At 33.6% G+C, this 18966-nt stretch overlaps 1 protein-coding gene across 1 annotated transcript in view; it reads left to right on the top strand.

Annotated features, from left to right (window-relative positions):
- Nucleotides 1-18259, top strand: part of LOC133326296 (uridine phosphorylase 1) — a 28917-nt gene extending 10658 nt beyond the window's left edge. The window contains exons 2-6 of the mRNA XM_061534972.1: nucleotides 11655-11778; nucleotides 15309-15656; nucleotides 15726-15864; nucleotides 15933-16126; nucleotides 18074-18259. Of these exons, the coding sequence (XP_061390956.1) occupies nucleotides 11655-11778; nucleotides 15309-15656; nucleotides 15726-15864; nucleotides 15933-16126; nucleotides 18074-18256 (988 nt within the window). The 3' untranslated portion in view covers nucleotides 18257-18259. The remainder of the gene's footprint in view (nucleotides 1-11654; nucleotides 11779-15308; nucleotides 15657-15725; nucleotides 15865-15932; nucleotides 16127-18073) is intronic.
- Nucleotides 18260-18966: the final 707 nt, after the last annotated feature.

Raw genomic sequence — 18966 nt, 5'->3', positions numbered from 1 at the left:
TAAGTCTAGAATGATGTGTGCAAAGTTTCGTGAAAATCGGTTCAGATTTGTGCATATGTTTGTAACAGGCAAAAATAATCGAGATAGACTCATGGTTCCTTTTTAGAATATGCATAGAATCACTTTCTGAGTCGATTTATGCATGTCCGTCCGTCCGTCTGTCCATGTTAAATTGTAAACAAAGTACAGGTCGCATTTATGATCCGAATTGGATGAAATTTGGCACAGCTCATTTGTTTGGCCCAAGGACGAACCCTATTGAAATTGGGAAAAATCGGTCCAGATTTAGATATAGCTCCCATTTATATTTTCGTCCGATTTAAGGTCCAAAGTCCCTAAATAATCTTTCGATTTGGACGAAATTTGGTACAGCCTACTGAATTAGGTCTAGAATGATGTGTGCCAAGTTTCGTGAAAATCGGTTCAGATTTAGATATAGCTTCCATATATAGTTTCGCCCGATTTTAGGTAAATAGTCCACTAATGTCCCAATACATCTTTCGATTTGCATGAAATTTCGCATAGCGTACTGAATTAAGTCTAGAATGATGTGTGCAAAGTTTCGTGAAAATCGGTTCAGATTTAGATATAGCTCCCGCTTATATTCTCGTCCGATTTAAGGTAAATGGTGTACAAAAGTCCCTATATATCTTTCGATTTGAATTAAATCTAGAATGATGTGTGCAAAGTTTCGTGAAAATCGGTTCAGATTTAGATATGGCTCCAATATATATTTTCGCCCGATTTTAGGTAAATATTCCACTATGGTCCCTATATATCATTAGATTTGGACGAAATTTGACACAGCGCAATGAATAAGGTCTAGAATGATGTGTGTTAAGTTTCGTGAAAATCGGTTCAGATTTAGATGTAGCTCCCATATATATTTTCGTCCGATTTAAGGTAATTGGTGCACCAAATTCCCATATATCTTTCGATTTGCACGAATTTTGGTATAGGGTACTGAATTTAGTCTAGAATGATGTTGCTAGGCCGATTGACACAACGTACTGAAGTAATATAAATTAGTCTCTGGCAAGGTTTCCTGTAATCGGTTCAGATATAGACATATAACAAACACGCTACATCTGTTAGGATACATATGTAGAATATACCGAAAATGGTGAAGGGTATCATATAGTCGGCCCAGTCCGACTTTACTACTTTCCTTACTGGTTTATTATTCAAATTTACTTTCGACGCTTATGGTATAATTTCGCAACGTAGTGCATCTGTTGCATTTTCTGTTCTGTCCTCTCAACGTTTGCAGCTGTGTGTGCGGATTAAGGGTGATTACCCGAATTTAAGGTATGCAAAATTGCTAATATTGGGAAGCCATAGGGGAGATTTAAATTTTACACACACATACACACACACATGTATGTGTGTGGGAGTGTTAAAGTCAGACTTGCTTACATATGGTCATCACTGGAATGCAGCTATAATTGACCAGAAGTGCATCTGTCATGCAATTTATTAAAGAGAGCCACAGAGAGAGACTAATTACTTATGGTTGATGTGTATGTGTAGACTTTCTGCACCTTTGTGCAAATGTGTATGTGTGTGTGTTTGATTTAAATTGTTATATTTTGTTCACTTTTTTGTTTTTGCTTGCCATTCATCATCAAGTATTTGCTCATAACGGCTGCATACCATGCAGATAGATAGCTACGTATGCATGAGAGCTCACTCTCTCTCCATCTAATTTTCAAATATGTGTGCATGTATGCACACATATAGCACATGGGGAACCGTATCGCATCTAAAACACTTTTTAGTCTCATTGGTTAGAGGTAGAGGAGGTATAGCACTGTTGCTGTTTGTTTACCCACCTTAACAACCCCTCAGGCACCTCTGTGCCTACGACGACCCTCCGTGGCTGTGGCTTGGTTGTGTTTACGTTTTGTGTGTCTACTTTTTGTTTAATAAAAGATCATTAAACAATGCTAAAACACATCAGTTGATATTTAGACGTTGACGCGTTCGTATCATCCGGTTTTGTTCGTTTCGTTTTCGACCAGACCGTAACCCAAACTGTTGCAATTGAGCGCTGTGCGTTTTAAACTGAAGTGAAATATACCAAGCTCTAGAAATTTCTGTGCACATAACTCACATTAAAAAGAAGAAAATATAAATTTTGGAAGTGCCCTTTCAAAAAGATCGAGAAAAAATCACAAACACATCACACAATGCCACCCACCGGTATACAACTCGATGAAGTCGATCGCCACCATCACTCACATCATGACTATAAAAATCGTTTTGATCCTGCCCATGCCAACGGAAATGGTAGCCAAGTAGCTGCCGCAGATGATGAAGAGGATATCTACGAAGAAGTTCGCAAACACACAAGGTAAGCAGGGAGGATATGGCAAAATTTCGACATGGTAACAGCTGGCCGCACAGTTTTTTGTATATAAAATAAATGGCGGTGAATGGTGGTGGATCAATGTCCAATGTTAAAAATGTTGAGAGGTGGTCAAAAAAATAGGGGTGTCAGTCAGAGATGTAACTGTTGAAAGACCCAAAAGGAAACACAAGTGTGCATCGTTATATGAAGAACCTTTGTAAGGAATATTTTTAAAAACGCACGCCTTATTGACGCCTTATTATTTAAAAAAATCCCTCTGAAAAAATATTTTGAATAAAATTCACGTCTTATTGAGGATTTCTCAAGAAAATATTGAAAAAATATACGCTTTTGTAGGCCTCTCAAAAATATTCTTTAAAAATACACGATTTAATTAAGCCCTGAAAAAGTGTTCTTTAAAAATATTTGCCAAATAATTCTGTAAAAAATGCACGGCAGGATGCCCAAAAAATCATTTTTAAAATTACGACTTATTAAGAGTTTTTAACAAAAAAAGAGATATTTAAACAAATTGACGCCTTATTAAGGGGTTTTCAAAAGAAAAGGGTTTCTCAAAACTATTCTTTAAAAATCCACGCCTCGTAAATATTCTTTAAAAAAATTCTTCACTAATAGGCCTTGGAAAAAAATATAAGCCTTGCGGATGCCGTGGAAAAAATGTTATTTAAAAATGAACCCCTTGCTGAGGCCTTGGAAAAAATATTCTTTAATAAACAAGTCCACGCCTTTTATAGGCCTTCTATAAAAAATTCCACCTCTGATAGGCAGTAGAAAAAATGTTCTTTGAAAAGTCATACCTTGCTGAGACTTTGGAAAAAAAAATTTTTCTAAAAAAGAAATCCCAAACTGAGGATCCAGTGAAAAACATTGTTAAAAATGTTTGCTTTAGGAGCTAAGGATATTCCTAGTTTTTAAAATCAATAACTTTTAAAATCAATAAGGCTTCAAAAATCCAAGAATATTACACTGATAGTCCATTCAAAATATTCAAGATTTGTGCCCTGATTGTCCTTCAAAACATATTCCTAAATAAAAATCCTAAAAGTCCTTAAAAAAATATTTTTTTTAAAAATCCTACAATTTGACCCGGAGAATCCTTCTAAAAAAAATTCAGAACATTTCGCTGATAATGTTCAAAATTCCATATTTTTGACCTAATAAAAATATATATTATGGCTATGGCTCTTCTGGGCCTTAAAAAATATTCTTAAAAGAAACCACGCCTAAGTCTCTTCTGGGCCTTAAAAAATAGAACACGCCTAAGTCTCTTCTGGGCCTTAAAAAATAGACTGCGCCTAAGGCTCTTCTGTGCCTTAAAAAATATTCTTAAAAGAAACCATGCCTAAGGCTGTTCCGAACCTTAAAAATATTCTTAAAAGAAACCATGCCTAAGGCTGTTCCGAACCTTAAAAAATATTCTGAAAAGAAACCACGCCTAAGGCTGTTCTGAGCCTTAAAAATATTCTTAAAAGAAACCACGCCTAAGGCTGTACCGAGCCTTAAACATATTCTTAAAAGAGGCCACGCCTAAGGCTCTTCTAGGCCTTAAAAATTTTTCTTAAAGGAAACCACGCCTAAGGCTCTTTTGGGCCTTAAAAAATATTCTTAAAAAAGACCACGCCTAAGGCTCTTCTGGGACTCAAAAAATATTCTTAAAAATACCACGCCTAAGGCTCTTCTGGGACTCAAAAAAAAATCTTAAAAGAGACCACGCCTAAGGCTCTTCTGGGCCTTAAAAAATATTCTTAAAAGAGACCACGTCTAAGGCTCTTCTGGGCCTTAAAAAATCCACGAGATTAGAGCCTTAAAAACATATTTCTGAAAGTAACCATCTCTTAAGCTCTAGTCTTTAAAAAATCCAAGCCTATAGCTGCTCTGAGCATTAAAAATAGGATTACAAGAGACCTTGAAAAATTATTCCTAAGAAAACCACCACGGTTAAGCGTTGAAAAAATATTATTTAGCGAAATCACGCCTAAGTCTGATCTTAACTTTTCATAAATATTTAAAAATTAAGCAATGCCTAGGGTTGTTTAAAGCCTTAAAAATATATTTTAAAAATACGACTGTTCTTTAAAAGCGCTCAACTCTGTTTCTGTTGAGCCTCAAAAAATCAACGCATGTAGCTCTGTTGAGGGGAATGCCTAGAAGAGGCTAAGGTATGGTTGTTTTGAAAGAAATATTTTTCAAGGTTTAACAGAGTCTAAAGCATGGCTTTTTGAAAGGAATATTTCAAGACCCAACAGGGGCTAAGGCGTGGTTTTTGTCTGTCTTATGCGTACTTTCTTTTAAGAAGACTCTACACTGCCAGAGTCTTGATTTTAAGGACAGCGTTGAGCCTTGGAAAATATTTTCTATATATTCTTTAAAAAATTATTCAGCCCTAAAAATTGTATCGAGTCGCAAAATGTTCTTTTTTAATTCATCACATATTGTCATCTCTCTTCTGCCATTTTTTGTTTTTCTTTTGCAATTCTGCGGTAAAATTTGTTTTCTGTTTTTTTTTTCGGTTGTACAGCTTTCAACAATTTGTCTTCTTCTTTTTCTTTGTATAATACTATAGTTTTTGTTTTCCTCGTGGGAAATATATATTTTTGGCGGCATCGTCACAATTTGGCTCGTGTTCAAAATTTAATTTTATTTATTAGGTATTTAAAAATATTTGTTTTTTTTCTCGATTATTTCTGAGAACAAGCAACAAATAGGAAAAAACGTGATTTGTCTGAGAAAATTATAATTCAGTAGAGTAATATGCGGTTGAATTAATTTAAATCCAGAGCAAAATGTTATGAACACTGACTGTTCGAAATAATTATAGAAAAAATGACACATAAGGGATTTCTCCTTCTAATGAGGGGTATTAGAAGGAGAAATCCCTTATCCCTTTACCTTGAAATGTCAATGTAGGTATATTTAATAGTTTGTATGTGTGCACTTTCGATCATCGAAGTCATCTGCCTCATTAGCCTTAAGGGTCTATGACCAATACCCTTTTCTCAATGTAAACAGTTTTCATTTTCATTTCATGTTGTTGATTTTTCTTGTTTTTTTTTTGTCTGTTATTATTATTTATATTAATGGTCCGTCTGCAAAAAAAAATTGTCATACGATTTTCTTCTGTTTATAAGAAAATTATAAACAAATAAATATTAGGAAAAAAACGACAACAACAATTCAATAACAATAATAGCAACAACAAAAAATAAGATGAAATAAATTGAAAAAGTCGCATCATTTTTTTATAGTCATAACATACATTTTATTGACGTCAGTAGTAGTTTTGTTTTTGTAAATTCCAATTAGTATTTATATGAATATAGAATGTGTTATGGTACGATGTGGTATTTATTAGTAGTACCCCCAATATTTTGTTGAATTATGTTTTGACATCTGAAATTAGAAAAACATAACACATTGTCTGCAAAAAAAAAAAGATTCAAGGTACCTATCAGGTTTCAGAAGACCTATCAGGTTTCAAAAAAATAAATAAATAAATAAAATAAAAAATAAAAAAATGTAAGACTCAACATTGCCAAATGCGGGATTTTTGAGTGTATTTAAAAAAAAAAAATGAAAGCTTAGACAATTGGTGTGATTTTTTTAAACGAATGTTTTTGTAAAGTCTCAACGCATCGATGGGCGTGTTTTCTTTTAAGAATATTTTTTTCCAAGGTTCAACAGAGATTTAGGCTTGACTTTTTTAAAGGAACAAAAACAATTGTAGAATGCTCAGCGCAGCCTAAGAATATTTTTATGGCGTGGATTTTAAAAATATACGTAATTTTCAATGCTCACCACAGTCCCAGGCCTTAGGCGTGATTCTTTAAAGATTTTTTCCAAGGCTAAACAAATCTAAGGCGTGGTTTCTTTAAAGATTTTTTCCAAGGCTCAACAGAAGCTAAGGCGTGGTTTCTTTTAAGAATATTTTTTCGAAGGCTCAACAGAAGCTAAGGCGTGGTTTCATTTAAGAATATTTTTTCGAAGGCTCAACAGAAGCTAAGGCGTGGTTTCTTTAAAGATTTTTTTCCAAGGCTCAACAGAAGCTAAGGCGTGGTTTCTTTAAAGATTTTTTTCCAAGGCTCAATACAGCCTTATGCGTTTCGAATATTTTTTCGAAGGCTCAACATGAATATTCAACATAGTTTTTGTGGTTTCTTTTAAGAATATTTTTGGCAAGGCTCAACACAGCATTAGTCGTAATTTTAGACACCCTTAGAAGTTTTTTTTTTGGCAAGGTTCAACACAGCCTTAAGCGTGGTTTGTTTAAGAATATTTTTTTCCAAGGCTCAACATAACCTAAGGCATAGGTTTTTGAAGGCTCAACACAGCCATAGGTGTGGTTTCTTTTAAGAATATTGTTTTTAAGGCTCAAAATAGCCTTAGACTTGGTTTTTGAGACCTCAACATAGCCATAGGCGAGATTTCTTTTAAAAATATTTTTTCCAAGGCTCAACATAACATAAGGCGTAGTTTTTTTGTAGGCTCAACACAGTCATAGCCTTGGTTTATTTTAAGAATATTTTTTCCAAGGCTCAAAATATCCTTAAGCGTAATTTTAAGGCTTTTTTCCAAGGCTCAACATTGCCTTAGGCATATAGTTTTTTTTTGAAGGCTCAACACAGCCTTTTTAATAATATTTTTCCAAGGCTAGACATAGACTAGGGCGTAGCGTTAGGAGGCCCAACCCAGTCTTAGGCGTGATTTCTTTATGAATATTTTTCCAAGGCTCAACACGGCCTTAGACGTGGTTTTTAATGAAATTTCATTCAAGGCTCAACACAGCCATATGCGTAGATTTTTAAACGAATATTTTCAAGACTCAACGCAGTCTTAGGCTCAGATTTTTAAATGAATATTTTTCAAGGCTCAACGCAGTCTTTGGCTCAGATTTTTAAAGGCTCAACGCAGTCTTAGGCTCAGAGTTTTAAAGGAATATTCTTCAGGGCTCAACACAATTTTAGGCTCGGATTTTTTATATTTTTCTAACTCCACGCCTCTGTGAATCTATGAAAAAAAAATTTAAGCATCGCGTGGATGAGGATCTATGAAAAAATATTTTTAAAAAAATCCAAATTTTTTAACCTAGAGCATTCTGGACGGTCCCCGTAATGAACGATTTTTGAAAAAATACGCAATTTTGTTATCAGTCCCCTTGACACTGACTTTGTTGTGAATCATATTTACATATATATGAACATATATGTATATATATATATATTTCAGATTATATGCTATTAATTTCATTTAGCTTGCGGTAGGTAGTCGTCCATCATCATTGTAAAAAAATCCTTATCTGTGAATTTTTTTGGCCTCACCTTAATACGAATGTTCGTTAAGTTCAAAAAAAGCTTCGAACATGAAAAAATCCGTAGGTTCTTATCGCCCAACAAATGAATTAAAATGTTGTTGTTTTTTTATTAATTTGTATTCATTAGGTCACAAGGTGAGCTTACTGCGTTTTAACGTCATTGCATTTATTTTTAATTACTTTGTTTCCTAAACCAACAAAAAAATAGTTTTGTGGGAAAATGATCGCATTTGGCTTTAGAGCTCTTTCGAGCCTTAAAAAATATTTTTTAAAAACTCTGAAAGATATTCATAAAAGAAACCACGCCTAGAGCACTGGTGAGCCTTCGGGTCTTGGTAAATATTCATAAAAGAGAAAACGTCTTTGGTAGGACTTGAAAAAAGCATTAACAAAATAAACGCTTTGTTAGGCCTATTGAGCCTTCAAAAAATTGTTATTTAAAAAATCAAAAAAAATATAAAAGTGTTATAAAAAAATGTTATATAAAAAATCTTTGAAGGAAATATCCTTTAAAAAACCAACCCTGCATAGAGCTCGACTGAGCTTTGAAGAAAATATTTTTATTAAAAAATCCACACCTGTGACTTTTTTGAAATATTAATGTATTTGGCTATGTTGAGCCTTTATTGAATTAAGCTATTCTCGATCTCAACACCACCACATGATGCATTGTATTGTATGACACGGTTCTGATTGCATTATCTGCAAAAATCTCGAACATTTTTTGATAGGTGGAAGGTACAACGGTTATTTTGTTATTATTGTTTTTCGAAATCACAAAAATTGTTAGCGGAACTAGATAGCATTTTTATTGTCGCATTTTCTATTAATTGTTCAAAAGTCAACACCTTTATCACATTTTTTAAATTCCACCGAAACGTGAGTAGTTGAGATAAGAGGGCAGGTGAGCAATTTGGCGACCCCCCCGAACTGAACGTATCAATTAAATTGTAATTGCTCTACAAACTAATATTCATAACAAAGTAAAATTTAAATTAAAAAAAAATTATATTTAATTATGGAACAAATACAAATTACATGGTACAGTTTGATTATTTTTAATAGGCCCAGTTTTTTGTAAATTTTTATACCCTTCACCACACTGTGGTACAGGGTATTATGTCTTAGTGCATATGTTTGTAACAGGCACAAGGAAACGAGATAGACACATGGTTCCTTTTGAGAATATACATAGAATCACTTTCTAAGTCGATTTATGCATGTACGTCCGTCCGTCTGTCTGCCCATGTTAAATTGTAAACAAAATACAGGTCGCATTTATTATTCAAATTGGATGAAATTTGGCACAGCTCATTCATTTGGCCCAAGGACGAACCCTACTGAAATTGGAAATTGAAAAATCGGTTCAGATTTAGATATAGCTCCCATATATATTTTCGTCCGATTTAAGGTAATTGGTGCACCAAAGTCCCTAAATAGCTTTCGATTTGCACGAAATTTGGCACAGCGTAATGAATTAGGTCTAGTATGATGTGTGCAAAGTTTCGTAAAAATCGGGTCAGATTTAGATATAGCTCCCATATATATATTCGTCCGATTTAATGTAAATAGTGTACCGAAGTCCCATTATATCTTTCGATTTGCACGAAATTTGGCACAGCGTACGAAATTAAGTCTAGAGTGATGTGTGCTAAGTTTCGTGAAAATCTGTCCAGATTTAGATTTAGCTCCCATATATATTTTCGTCCGATTTAGGGTAAATGGTGCACCAAAGTACCTATATATCTTTCGATTTGCACGAAATTTGACATAGCGTACTAAATTAAGTCTAGAATGGTGTGTGTTAAATTTCGTAAAAATCGGTTCAGATTTAGATATACCTCGCATATATATTTTCGTCCGATTTAAAGTAATTGGTGCACCAAAGTCCCTAAATAGCTTTCGATTTTCACGAAATTTGGCACAGCGTACCGAATTAAGCCTAGAATGATGTGTGCTAAGTTTCGTAAAAATCGGGTTAGATTTAGATATAGCTCCCATATATATATATATATTCGTCCGATTTAATGTAAATAGTGTACCGAAGTCCCATTATATCTTTCGATTTGCACGAAATTTGACACAGCGTACGAAATTAAGTCTAGAGTGATGTGTGCTAAGTTTCGTGAAAATCGGTTCAGATTTAGATATAGCTCCCATATATATTTTCGTCCGATTTAGGGTAAATGGTGCACCAAAGTACCTATATATCTTTCGATTTGCACGAAATTTGTCATAACGTACCGAATTAAGGCTAGAATGATGTGTGCTAAGTTTAGTAAAAATCGGGTGCGATTTAGAAATAGCTCGCATATATATTTTCGTCCGATTCAATACAAATCGTGCAATCAATTTTGCTATAAATCGTTTCCCAAAAATTTGTCCCATGGTACGCAGACACTCTAAATTTGCCCGAAATGTGCCTTCAAGAGAACATTGATATACAATTGTATGGATACATATGTACAATATACCCAAGTGGTGAAGAGTATAATATAGTCGGCCCAGTCCGTCTTTACTACTTTCCTTACTGGTTCTAATTGGAACAGTAGTCTATCGGTGAACAAACAGAAATTTATATTTGTTATATAAAAACACTAATAATAATAAATCAAATTCTACTATGATACACGTATTAATGTCTGATAACACGGTGATTTATGGTTATGACACACCCTTCTATACCTGCACAACCAGCCACAGCGTTTGATATGCCAAACTTGATACTTTGTTATCAACATTCTTATATGTCAATTAGTCAGATAGGGATATTTCAATGTCACAAAAATTCTTTAAAAAAAATCCACACCTGTGGATAGCCATTTAAAAAATATTTTAAAAAAACATTGTTTAAACAATTTAATTTTTTGAACTTAACCCATTTTTACTCTCAGCGTAAGTGTAAATATTTATCTATCTGTGAGATACAAATAACCACTTTAAAATGCACCGCTCTATGCGGTACACAGTGCATGGTAAAATTATAACGTTGTCGATTTTCTGGTAATTAACTAAAATTTCATAAGAAAAATAAAAACAACAACAATAAAACACGAAATGTCTAAAAATTAGTCACTCACACACATACAAAGCAAACAAGAGCAACATAACACCATTAACTTGGTGCTGCAATTGTCGAACCAAAGAATTCAATCAGCATGACAATCTGATGACGATACGTTTTTAACGACTCCAATTTTTTTCATTTCAATTTTCATTATTTCTTCACAAAATTTTGAACCACAGTAATTACATAGTTTGTTTTCATTTTCAATTGTATTTTCAAGTAGTTTTTGTTGTTGTTGTCTGAAATGCAGTTTGTTATGCGTTTCACTTGTAAAGTGAAACTAAATTGCGGAACACCGCAAAACAATAGCTGTGATAGCTTTGAATGTGATTGCAAGCGTAGCCGGAAATGCAATTGACAAACGTTAAACAAAAAAAAACAGCACTTTCCATTTTAGAAAAAAAAAACAAAGACAATAAAACGAAATAATTGGTAATATATATATATTTTTTTTTTTTGATTTATACATAAATTTCTAGATTAAAAATGGTGGGGAACATATATAAAAAAATTTCTTCTTATATTAACTCTAGAGGCTTGCGAAACATTTTATAAACCCCTTTCAATAAATATTTTTAAACAATCCATGCTTGTGTGTAGTCCTCAGGAAAATATTATTAAAAAATCCACACATTTCAATCAATAGACCTTGAAAAACTTTTTTCAAAAAATCCGCACTTGTGGATATGCCTCAGCAGGCCTTAAAACATTAATAGACTATAATAAATATTTTTAAAAATTCCAAACTTAGTTAGGCTTAAGAAAAATGTTTTTAAAAAGACCAGGCAGTTTGGTCTGAGTCTCATATAAATATTTTTTAATTATATGTATATATTAAAAATTTTCTACATAATTAAGTATTATTTATTAAAATTAATAACTATTTTTAATTATTTTTTTCATTTTAGATATTCCGATGGCACCGTCAAATTGCGTAACCCCAACATTGAACTCATGGATCAAGATATTCTATATCATTTGGCCTTGGGCAGTGAATCTCACGATTTGAATGAAATGTTCGGTGATGTTAAGGTGGATCTGATCTAAATATTTCAGAAGAATCCGACAGTTTTTTTCATAATCAGACATCTATAGGAAATTTAGTAATATACATAGACCCAAAGTTTTATGAGCAAGGATCGGGGAATATTGGATTTCTTGACAGTGGATTGGATTTCTTCCCAGGTCAACATTTTGGCATAATATTTGGATGTCAAAAAATTTGGCCTTACGGTACTTATTTACGCTTCAAGAAAATGATGCAAAAAAAAAAATTACACTCAACGAGTTGAATATATTCATCTCAAAAACAAAAAAGAGAAATGAAACAGAGGTGGGGAATCTTCATTTCTAGGTTCTTAATATAATTGTCAAGGGCGATATAATTGTTTCACTCCCCAAAATCTTGCTGTACAGTTTAAAAATTCCATGTGTATTACTCTGATAATTTTTCAGAGTGAGTTCAGCCATGCCGAATTTGTACCCCCTGATCTACGAAGTTTGCATTAAAAAAACCAAACATGGAACTTTATTAAACATGGAACCTTCAAAACATGGAACTTTATTTAAAATGTTCTTAAAGAGGGTTTTATTATTTTATATATATATATATATATATATATATATATATATATCGATGGATATATAGGGACTTTGGTGCATATAGAATATATAGAAATCTAAACCGATTTTCACGAAACTTAGCACACATCACTCTAGACATAGTTCAGTACGAAATTTCGTGCAAATCGATAATTATATAGGGACTTTGTTGCACTATTTTCCTAAAATCGGACGAAAATAAATGTGGGAGCTGTATCGAAATCTGAAACAATTTTCACATAACTTTATGTACGTCATTCAAGTACCAATTTAGTATATAGGAACATTGGTGCACTATTTACCTAAAATCGGACGAAAATGGCTATATCTAAATCTGAACCGATTTTCACGAAATTTAACACACACCGTTCTTTGCTTTATTCAGTACACTATGCCAAATTTCGTGCAAAACTAAGGATATTTAGGGACTTTGGTGCACTATTTACCTAAAATCGGTCGAAAATATATATGGGGCTATATCCAAATCTGAACCGATTTTCACGAAACTTAACACACATCACCTTAGGCTTAATTTTTTACGCTATGCCAAATTTCGTGCAAATCGAAGGATATTTAGGGACTTTGGCACATCATTTCGATTAAATCGGCCGAAAAATATATGGGAGCTATATCTAAATCTGAACCGATTTTCAAGAAACTTGACACACATCATTCTAGACTCAATTCAGTACCCCATGCAGAATTTCGTGTAAATCGAAAGATATATAGGGACTTTGGTATACCATTTAGATTAAATCGGACGAAAATATATATGGGAGCTATATTCAAATCTGAACCGATTTCTAGGAAACTTAACACACATCATTCTAGACCTAAATCATTAGGCTGTACCAAATTTCGTGCAAATCGAAAGGTATATAGGGATCGTTTACATTAAATCGGGCAAATATATAATGGGAGCTATATCTTAATCTGAACCGATTTTTCTCCAATTTCAATAGGGTTCGTCCTTGGGCCAAATAAGTGACCTATACCAAATTTCATCCAATTCGGAACATAAATGCGACCTGTACTTTGTTTACAAAGTAACATGGACAGACGGACGGACGGACAGAGGGACATGTATAAATCGACTTAGAAAGTGATTCTATGCATATTCTCAACAGGAACAATGTGTTTATCTCGTTTCCTTTTGCTTGCTACAAATTCACGCCTTATTAGAGCACAGAAAAAATATTCTTTAAAAATTCAGGCCTCATTTGAGCTCAGAAACAACATTCTTTAAAAAATCAACGCCTTATTTGATTAAAAAATCCACGCCTTGTGTAGGCCTCTAAAAATATTCTTTAAAAAATCCACACCTTGCATAGCCCCTGAAAAAAAGTATTTATAAAAAATCCCCTTTTTTTTTGGCCCCCCAAAAATATTTTCTGAAAATCTATCTGAATTTATTGCAAATTCCTAACGGTATTCAAAATTCATTTGACCACTTTCAATTCTATCAAACCTGATATTCACGGCTTATGCAATAATTTGTAAATTATTAAAATTTGTTTTGCACTAATTTCGAAATTTCATTCAACAAAACAAGTAACTACTCTTCTTTACTGATTGCAAATTCGAAACAAGACCCATATTCTAACCTTGATATTGAAACACAATTCAAAAAAAAAAAATAAATAACAATAACAACAATCAAACAATAGATAATAAAATTATAAATAAAATAAATGCAAATTAAATGTTTATAATGGAATGCGCATAATTATAATAAATTGAATAAAATAGAAAAAATGCAACAACAACAAAATGAATAATTTATTTTTAATTTGATAATTAATCCAAATACTAATCGTATGACAAAGAAAGCGAGCGGAGAACGTACACTCATCAATAACAGCAGTAGTTATTGATTGATAGAAAACTGTAGCGTAGATAGGTCCCTGGGAGGTGTACCCCAAAGACCCCCAAGGCATTTTTTTCTATTTCTGGCTACGCCAATTTCAAATCTAATACGTTTCAATATTTCTTATTTCATTTTGTTTCTTCTTCTTGTGAATGACTTAGGTAATCGCAAACTGTAATAGTCAACCCCTTCCCATTTACAACACCTACAAAGATCTGTCAATTGGTTTTAAATTCAAAATGCAAAACTTGTAAATATTTACATCGGCTGTTGTTTTCTGAGCGGATTGTGTAGCCTCATCACGAGATTTGATAACAGGCCAAACACGGGTATTTTCAATGATTGCGCATTTTCATAACAAACTGCACGGAAATAAATCAGATTCAAAACGTGCCTTTATATTACAACAAACATATGATGTAACTGACCCGCAATTAATGAACCTTGAAAAAATATTCTTTAAAAAATCCACGCCTTGGTTGAGGGCTTCTCAAAAATATTCTTTAAAAAATCCACGCCTTGGTTGAGGGCTTCTCAAAAATATTCTTTAAAAAATCCACGCCTTGGTTGAGGGCTTCTCAAAAATATTCTTTAAAAAATCCACGCCTTGGTTGAGGGCTTCTCAAAAATATTCTTTAAAAAATCCACGCCTTGGTTGAGGGCTTCTCAAAAATATTCTTTAAAAAATCCACGCCTTGGTTGAGGGCTTCTCAAAAATATTCTTTAAAAAATCCACGCCTTGGTTGAGGGCTTCTCAAAAATATTCTTTAAAAAATCCACGCCTTGGTTGAGGGCTTCTCAAAAATATTCTTTAAAAAATCCACGCCTTAGATAGGACCTTGAAAAATTAATCTTTAAAAAATCCACGCCTTCTAAGGACATTGAAAAATGAATCTTTAAAAAAATCCACGCCTTATTAGGACCTTGAAAAATGAATCTTTGAAAATCCACGCCTTATTAGGACCTTGAAAAATTAATCTTTAAAACATCCCCGCCTTATTAGGACCTTGAAAATGAATCTTTAAAAAATATTCTTTAAAAATGCCTGATTAAAAATTTTTTCTAATCATTTTTTCTTCTTCTCTAATTCCAGTTCGTTTGCATGGGCGGGACACCAAAGCGTATGGAGAACTTTGCACATTTCATTATGAATGAGATCGGCTACAAATTACCTGCAGGCACGATGTTGCAGGACATCAGCGCCTACTCGTATCGGTATTCGATGTACAAAGTTGGGCCAGTGCTTTGTGTCAGTCACGGCATGGGAACGCCCTCTGTTAGCATTCTGATGCACGAAATGATCAAACTGATGTATCATGCCAAGTGCCATGACCCCATCTTTATACGAATTGGCACTTGTGGTGGCATTGGTGTAGAGGGTGGCACTGTCATCATCACCGAGGATGCCCTCGATGGGCAGTTGAGAAATTCGCATGAGTTTGTAAGTGAATGGAAAAAAACTCCACCCCATAAAAATTCAAAATAAAAAATTTAAATCATTTTTTTTCAGACCATTTTGGGTAAAACCGTACATCGTCCCGCCAAATTGGATAAGAAATTGGCCCGTGAACTTAAGGCCCTGGCCAGTCCCGATGATCCCTATGACACCATTATTGGCAAGACATTGTGTACCAATGATTTCTATGAAGGTCTGTAATAAAAAAATATTTTTTAAAAGAGAAAATTATAAAAAAATATATTATTCCCCCTATTTCAGGTCAAGGCCGCTTGGATGGCGCATTCTGTGATTTTACCGAAGCCGATAAAATGGCCTATTTACAAACGCTGGCGGACAACGGTGTTGTCAACATCGAAATGGAGAGTACCATTTTTGCTGCCCTTACATATCATGCTGGCATTAAGGCTGCCGTTGTCTGTGTGGCCTTGCTGAATCGTCTCAACGGTGATCAGGTAAGATAGGGGGTGACCAAGGAGTGCTGAATTTCTTAAACAATTTTCTCACACTCTGTAACGTTTTTTCCCAAAATGCGGCATAATTTTTGTGATGGAGTTTGAATTCTCAATTGATATTAATATGGAATAGAATAGAGAGTAGATCCCTTATAGAGTAGACATTTAGAAGGATTTTCCCCAAAAATCATACAAAAACCAGTAAGGAAAGTAGTAAAGTCGGACGGGGCCGACTATATGATACCCTTCACCACTATGGGTATATTAAACAGAACTATTAACATGAAATTGGATGAAATAAAATATGTGATATTTATCTAAATGTGAATCTACCTAGATCTATCCATAAAGTATGTAAATCGACTTCAAACAAATATAAATAGGTCATCCGTTGGGCTATGTCTGTCAAATTTCGTGCAAATCGAAAGATATATAGAGACTTTGGTCCACCATTTACATGAAATCGGACGAAACTATATGGAAGCTATATAGAAATGTGGACCGATTTTCACGAAACTTGGCAGACATAATTCTAGGCTCAATTCAGTACGTTTTGCCAAATTTGGTGCAAATCGAAAGATATATAGGGACTTTGGAGCACCATTTACATGAAATCGGACGAAACTATATATGGGAGTTATATCTAAATCTGGACCGATTTTCACGAAACTTGGCAGACATCATTCTAGACCTAATTGATTAGGCTGTACCAAATTTCGTGCAAATCGAAAGATATATAGGGACCGTTTACATTAAATCGGTTAAATATATATATGGGAGCTATATCTAAATCTGAACCGATTTTTCCCAATTTCAATAGGGTTCGTCCTTGGGCCGAATAAGTGACCTATGCCAAATTTCATCTAAATCGGATTATAAATGCGACCTGTACTTTGTTTACAATTTAACACCAACAGACGGACAGACGGACGGACGGACGGACATGCATAAATCGACTCAGAAAGTGATTCTATGCATATTCTCAAAAGGAACTATGGGTCTATCTCGTTTCCTTTTGCCTGTTACAAACATATGCACAAAGACATAATACCCTGTACCACAGTGTGATGAAGGGTATAAACATCTACGACCTTGAAAATATATCAGACGAAAATATATATGGGAGCTATATCTAAATCTGAACCGATTTTCACGAAACTTTGCACACATTATTCTAGACTTAATTCTGTACGCTATGACAAAATTCGTGCAAATGAAAAGAATTCCAGGGACCTTTGTGCACCATTTACGTATATCGGACGAAAATATATACGGGAGCTATATCTAAATCTGAACCGATTTTCACGAAACTTTGCACACATCATTCTAGACTTAATTCAGTACGCTATGCCAAATATCGTGCAAATCGAATGATATATAGGGACTTTGGTACACCATTTAACTTAAATCGGACGAAGATATATATCGGAGCTATATCTAAATCTGAACCGATTTTCACCAAACTTTGCACACACTATTCTAGACTTAATTCAGTACGCTATGCCAAATTTCGTGCAAATCGAAAGATATATAGGGTCTTTGGTGCACCATTTACCTAAAATCGGACGAAGAGATATATGGGAGCTATATCTAAATCTGAACCGATTTTCAGGAAACTTAAAACACATCATTCTAGACCTTATTCTCGTTTCATTTTGCCTGTTACAAACATATGCACAAAGACATAATACCCTGTACCACAGTGTGGTGAAGGGTATAAAAATCCAGGCATTAATTAGGCCTTGGAAAAATATTTTTAAACAAATTACGCCTTATTTAGGCATCCTAAAAATATTCTCCAAAAATCGAGTCCTGACAAAAATATTCATTAGAAATCGAAATTGAATGCCTTATCCGATTAGTTTAGAATTTTCGTAGTACCCAAGAAGTCTTTTCATTTTTTAATTGTTTGTATTAATTTATTTTTTCTATTTTCCGATTTTCCAGGTCAATGCCCCCAAAGAAGTGATGAACGAATGGCAGGCGCGTCCACAAATTCTGGTGGCGCGATATATACGCAAAGTATTAGCCCAAAAGGGCCAGCTGAAGAGTCTGTTCAATGCTCAAGGATCGATTAAATCGCCCAGACGTTTTAAGCTGGTGCAGCAGGAATCTCAGGCCCATGAATAGAGGATGAGCTCGCAGGCAAGCAGGCAAAATTCTCATCACATACATACATATATAGGATACACTGAAACTAAAGAAACCTACATTATTTTTTCTCTCTATAAACTTTAACTATACAACAAAAAACATAGGCATATATACAACAACAACAAAACATACCTACCTAGTGTTATATATAAAAAATATGTGTACAATTTGCAAAAAACAACTCTCTTTTCTAATGTAGTTAAATTATTCACTTACATATATATACATAAATAAATATGTATTTATTATTAAATAAAACAAAAAGAAACAAAAAAAAAACAAATTAAAAAAAATTATATGTATATTTGTATACATATATATTGTTGTGAACTATGAAGACAGGTGACAAGACAGACTACCAGCAGTTCAATGTGAAGGACATTACATTAACATGGAATTATATATACATACATATATATAAATACACACACAGACAGACAGGCAAGCAAAGCAACCAATCCATACATACATATAAATAGCAACAACCAAATGTTTTTCTTTATATATAAATAACTTCGAAAATTTTTGGATGACAAAACTGATCTATACACAAACATACATACATACATACACAATATACATAAATATATATATACATATAAAAAATACTTATATAAATAGTTTTATCTTTAACTTAATAAAAAAAATACCAAAATGAATAAAAAATCTATTCTGAAAACCACAAC

The sequence above is a fragment of the Musca vetustissima genome, unplaced genomic scaffold (genome assembly GCF_032173495.1).
Source record: "Musca vetustissima isolate MV318-11 ecotype Yass unplaced genomic scaffold, APGP_CSIRO_Mvet_v1 utg22703, whole genome shotgun sequence".
NCBI lineage: Eukaryota > Metazoa > Arthropoda > Insecta > Diptera > Muscidae > Musca > Musca vetustissima.
The sequence above is the reverse complement of the archived record's forward strand: the minus strand, read 5'-3'. Positions and strand labels throughout refer to the sequence as shown.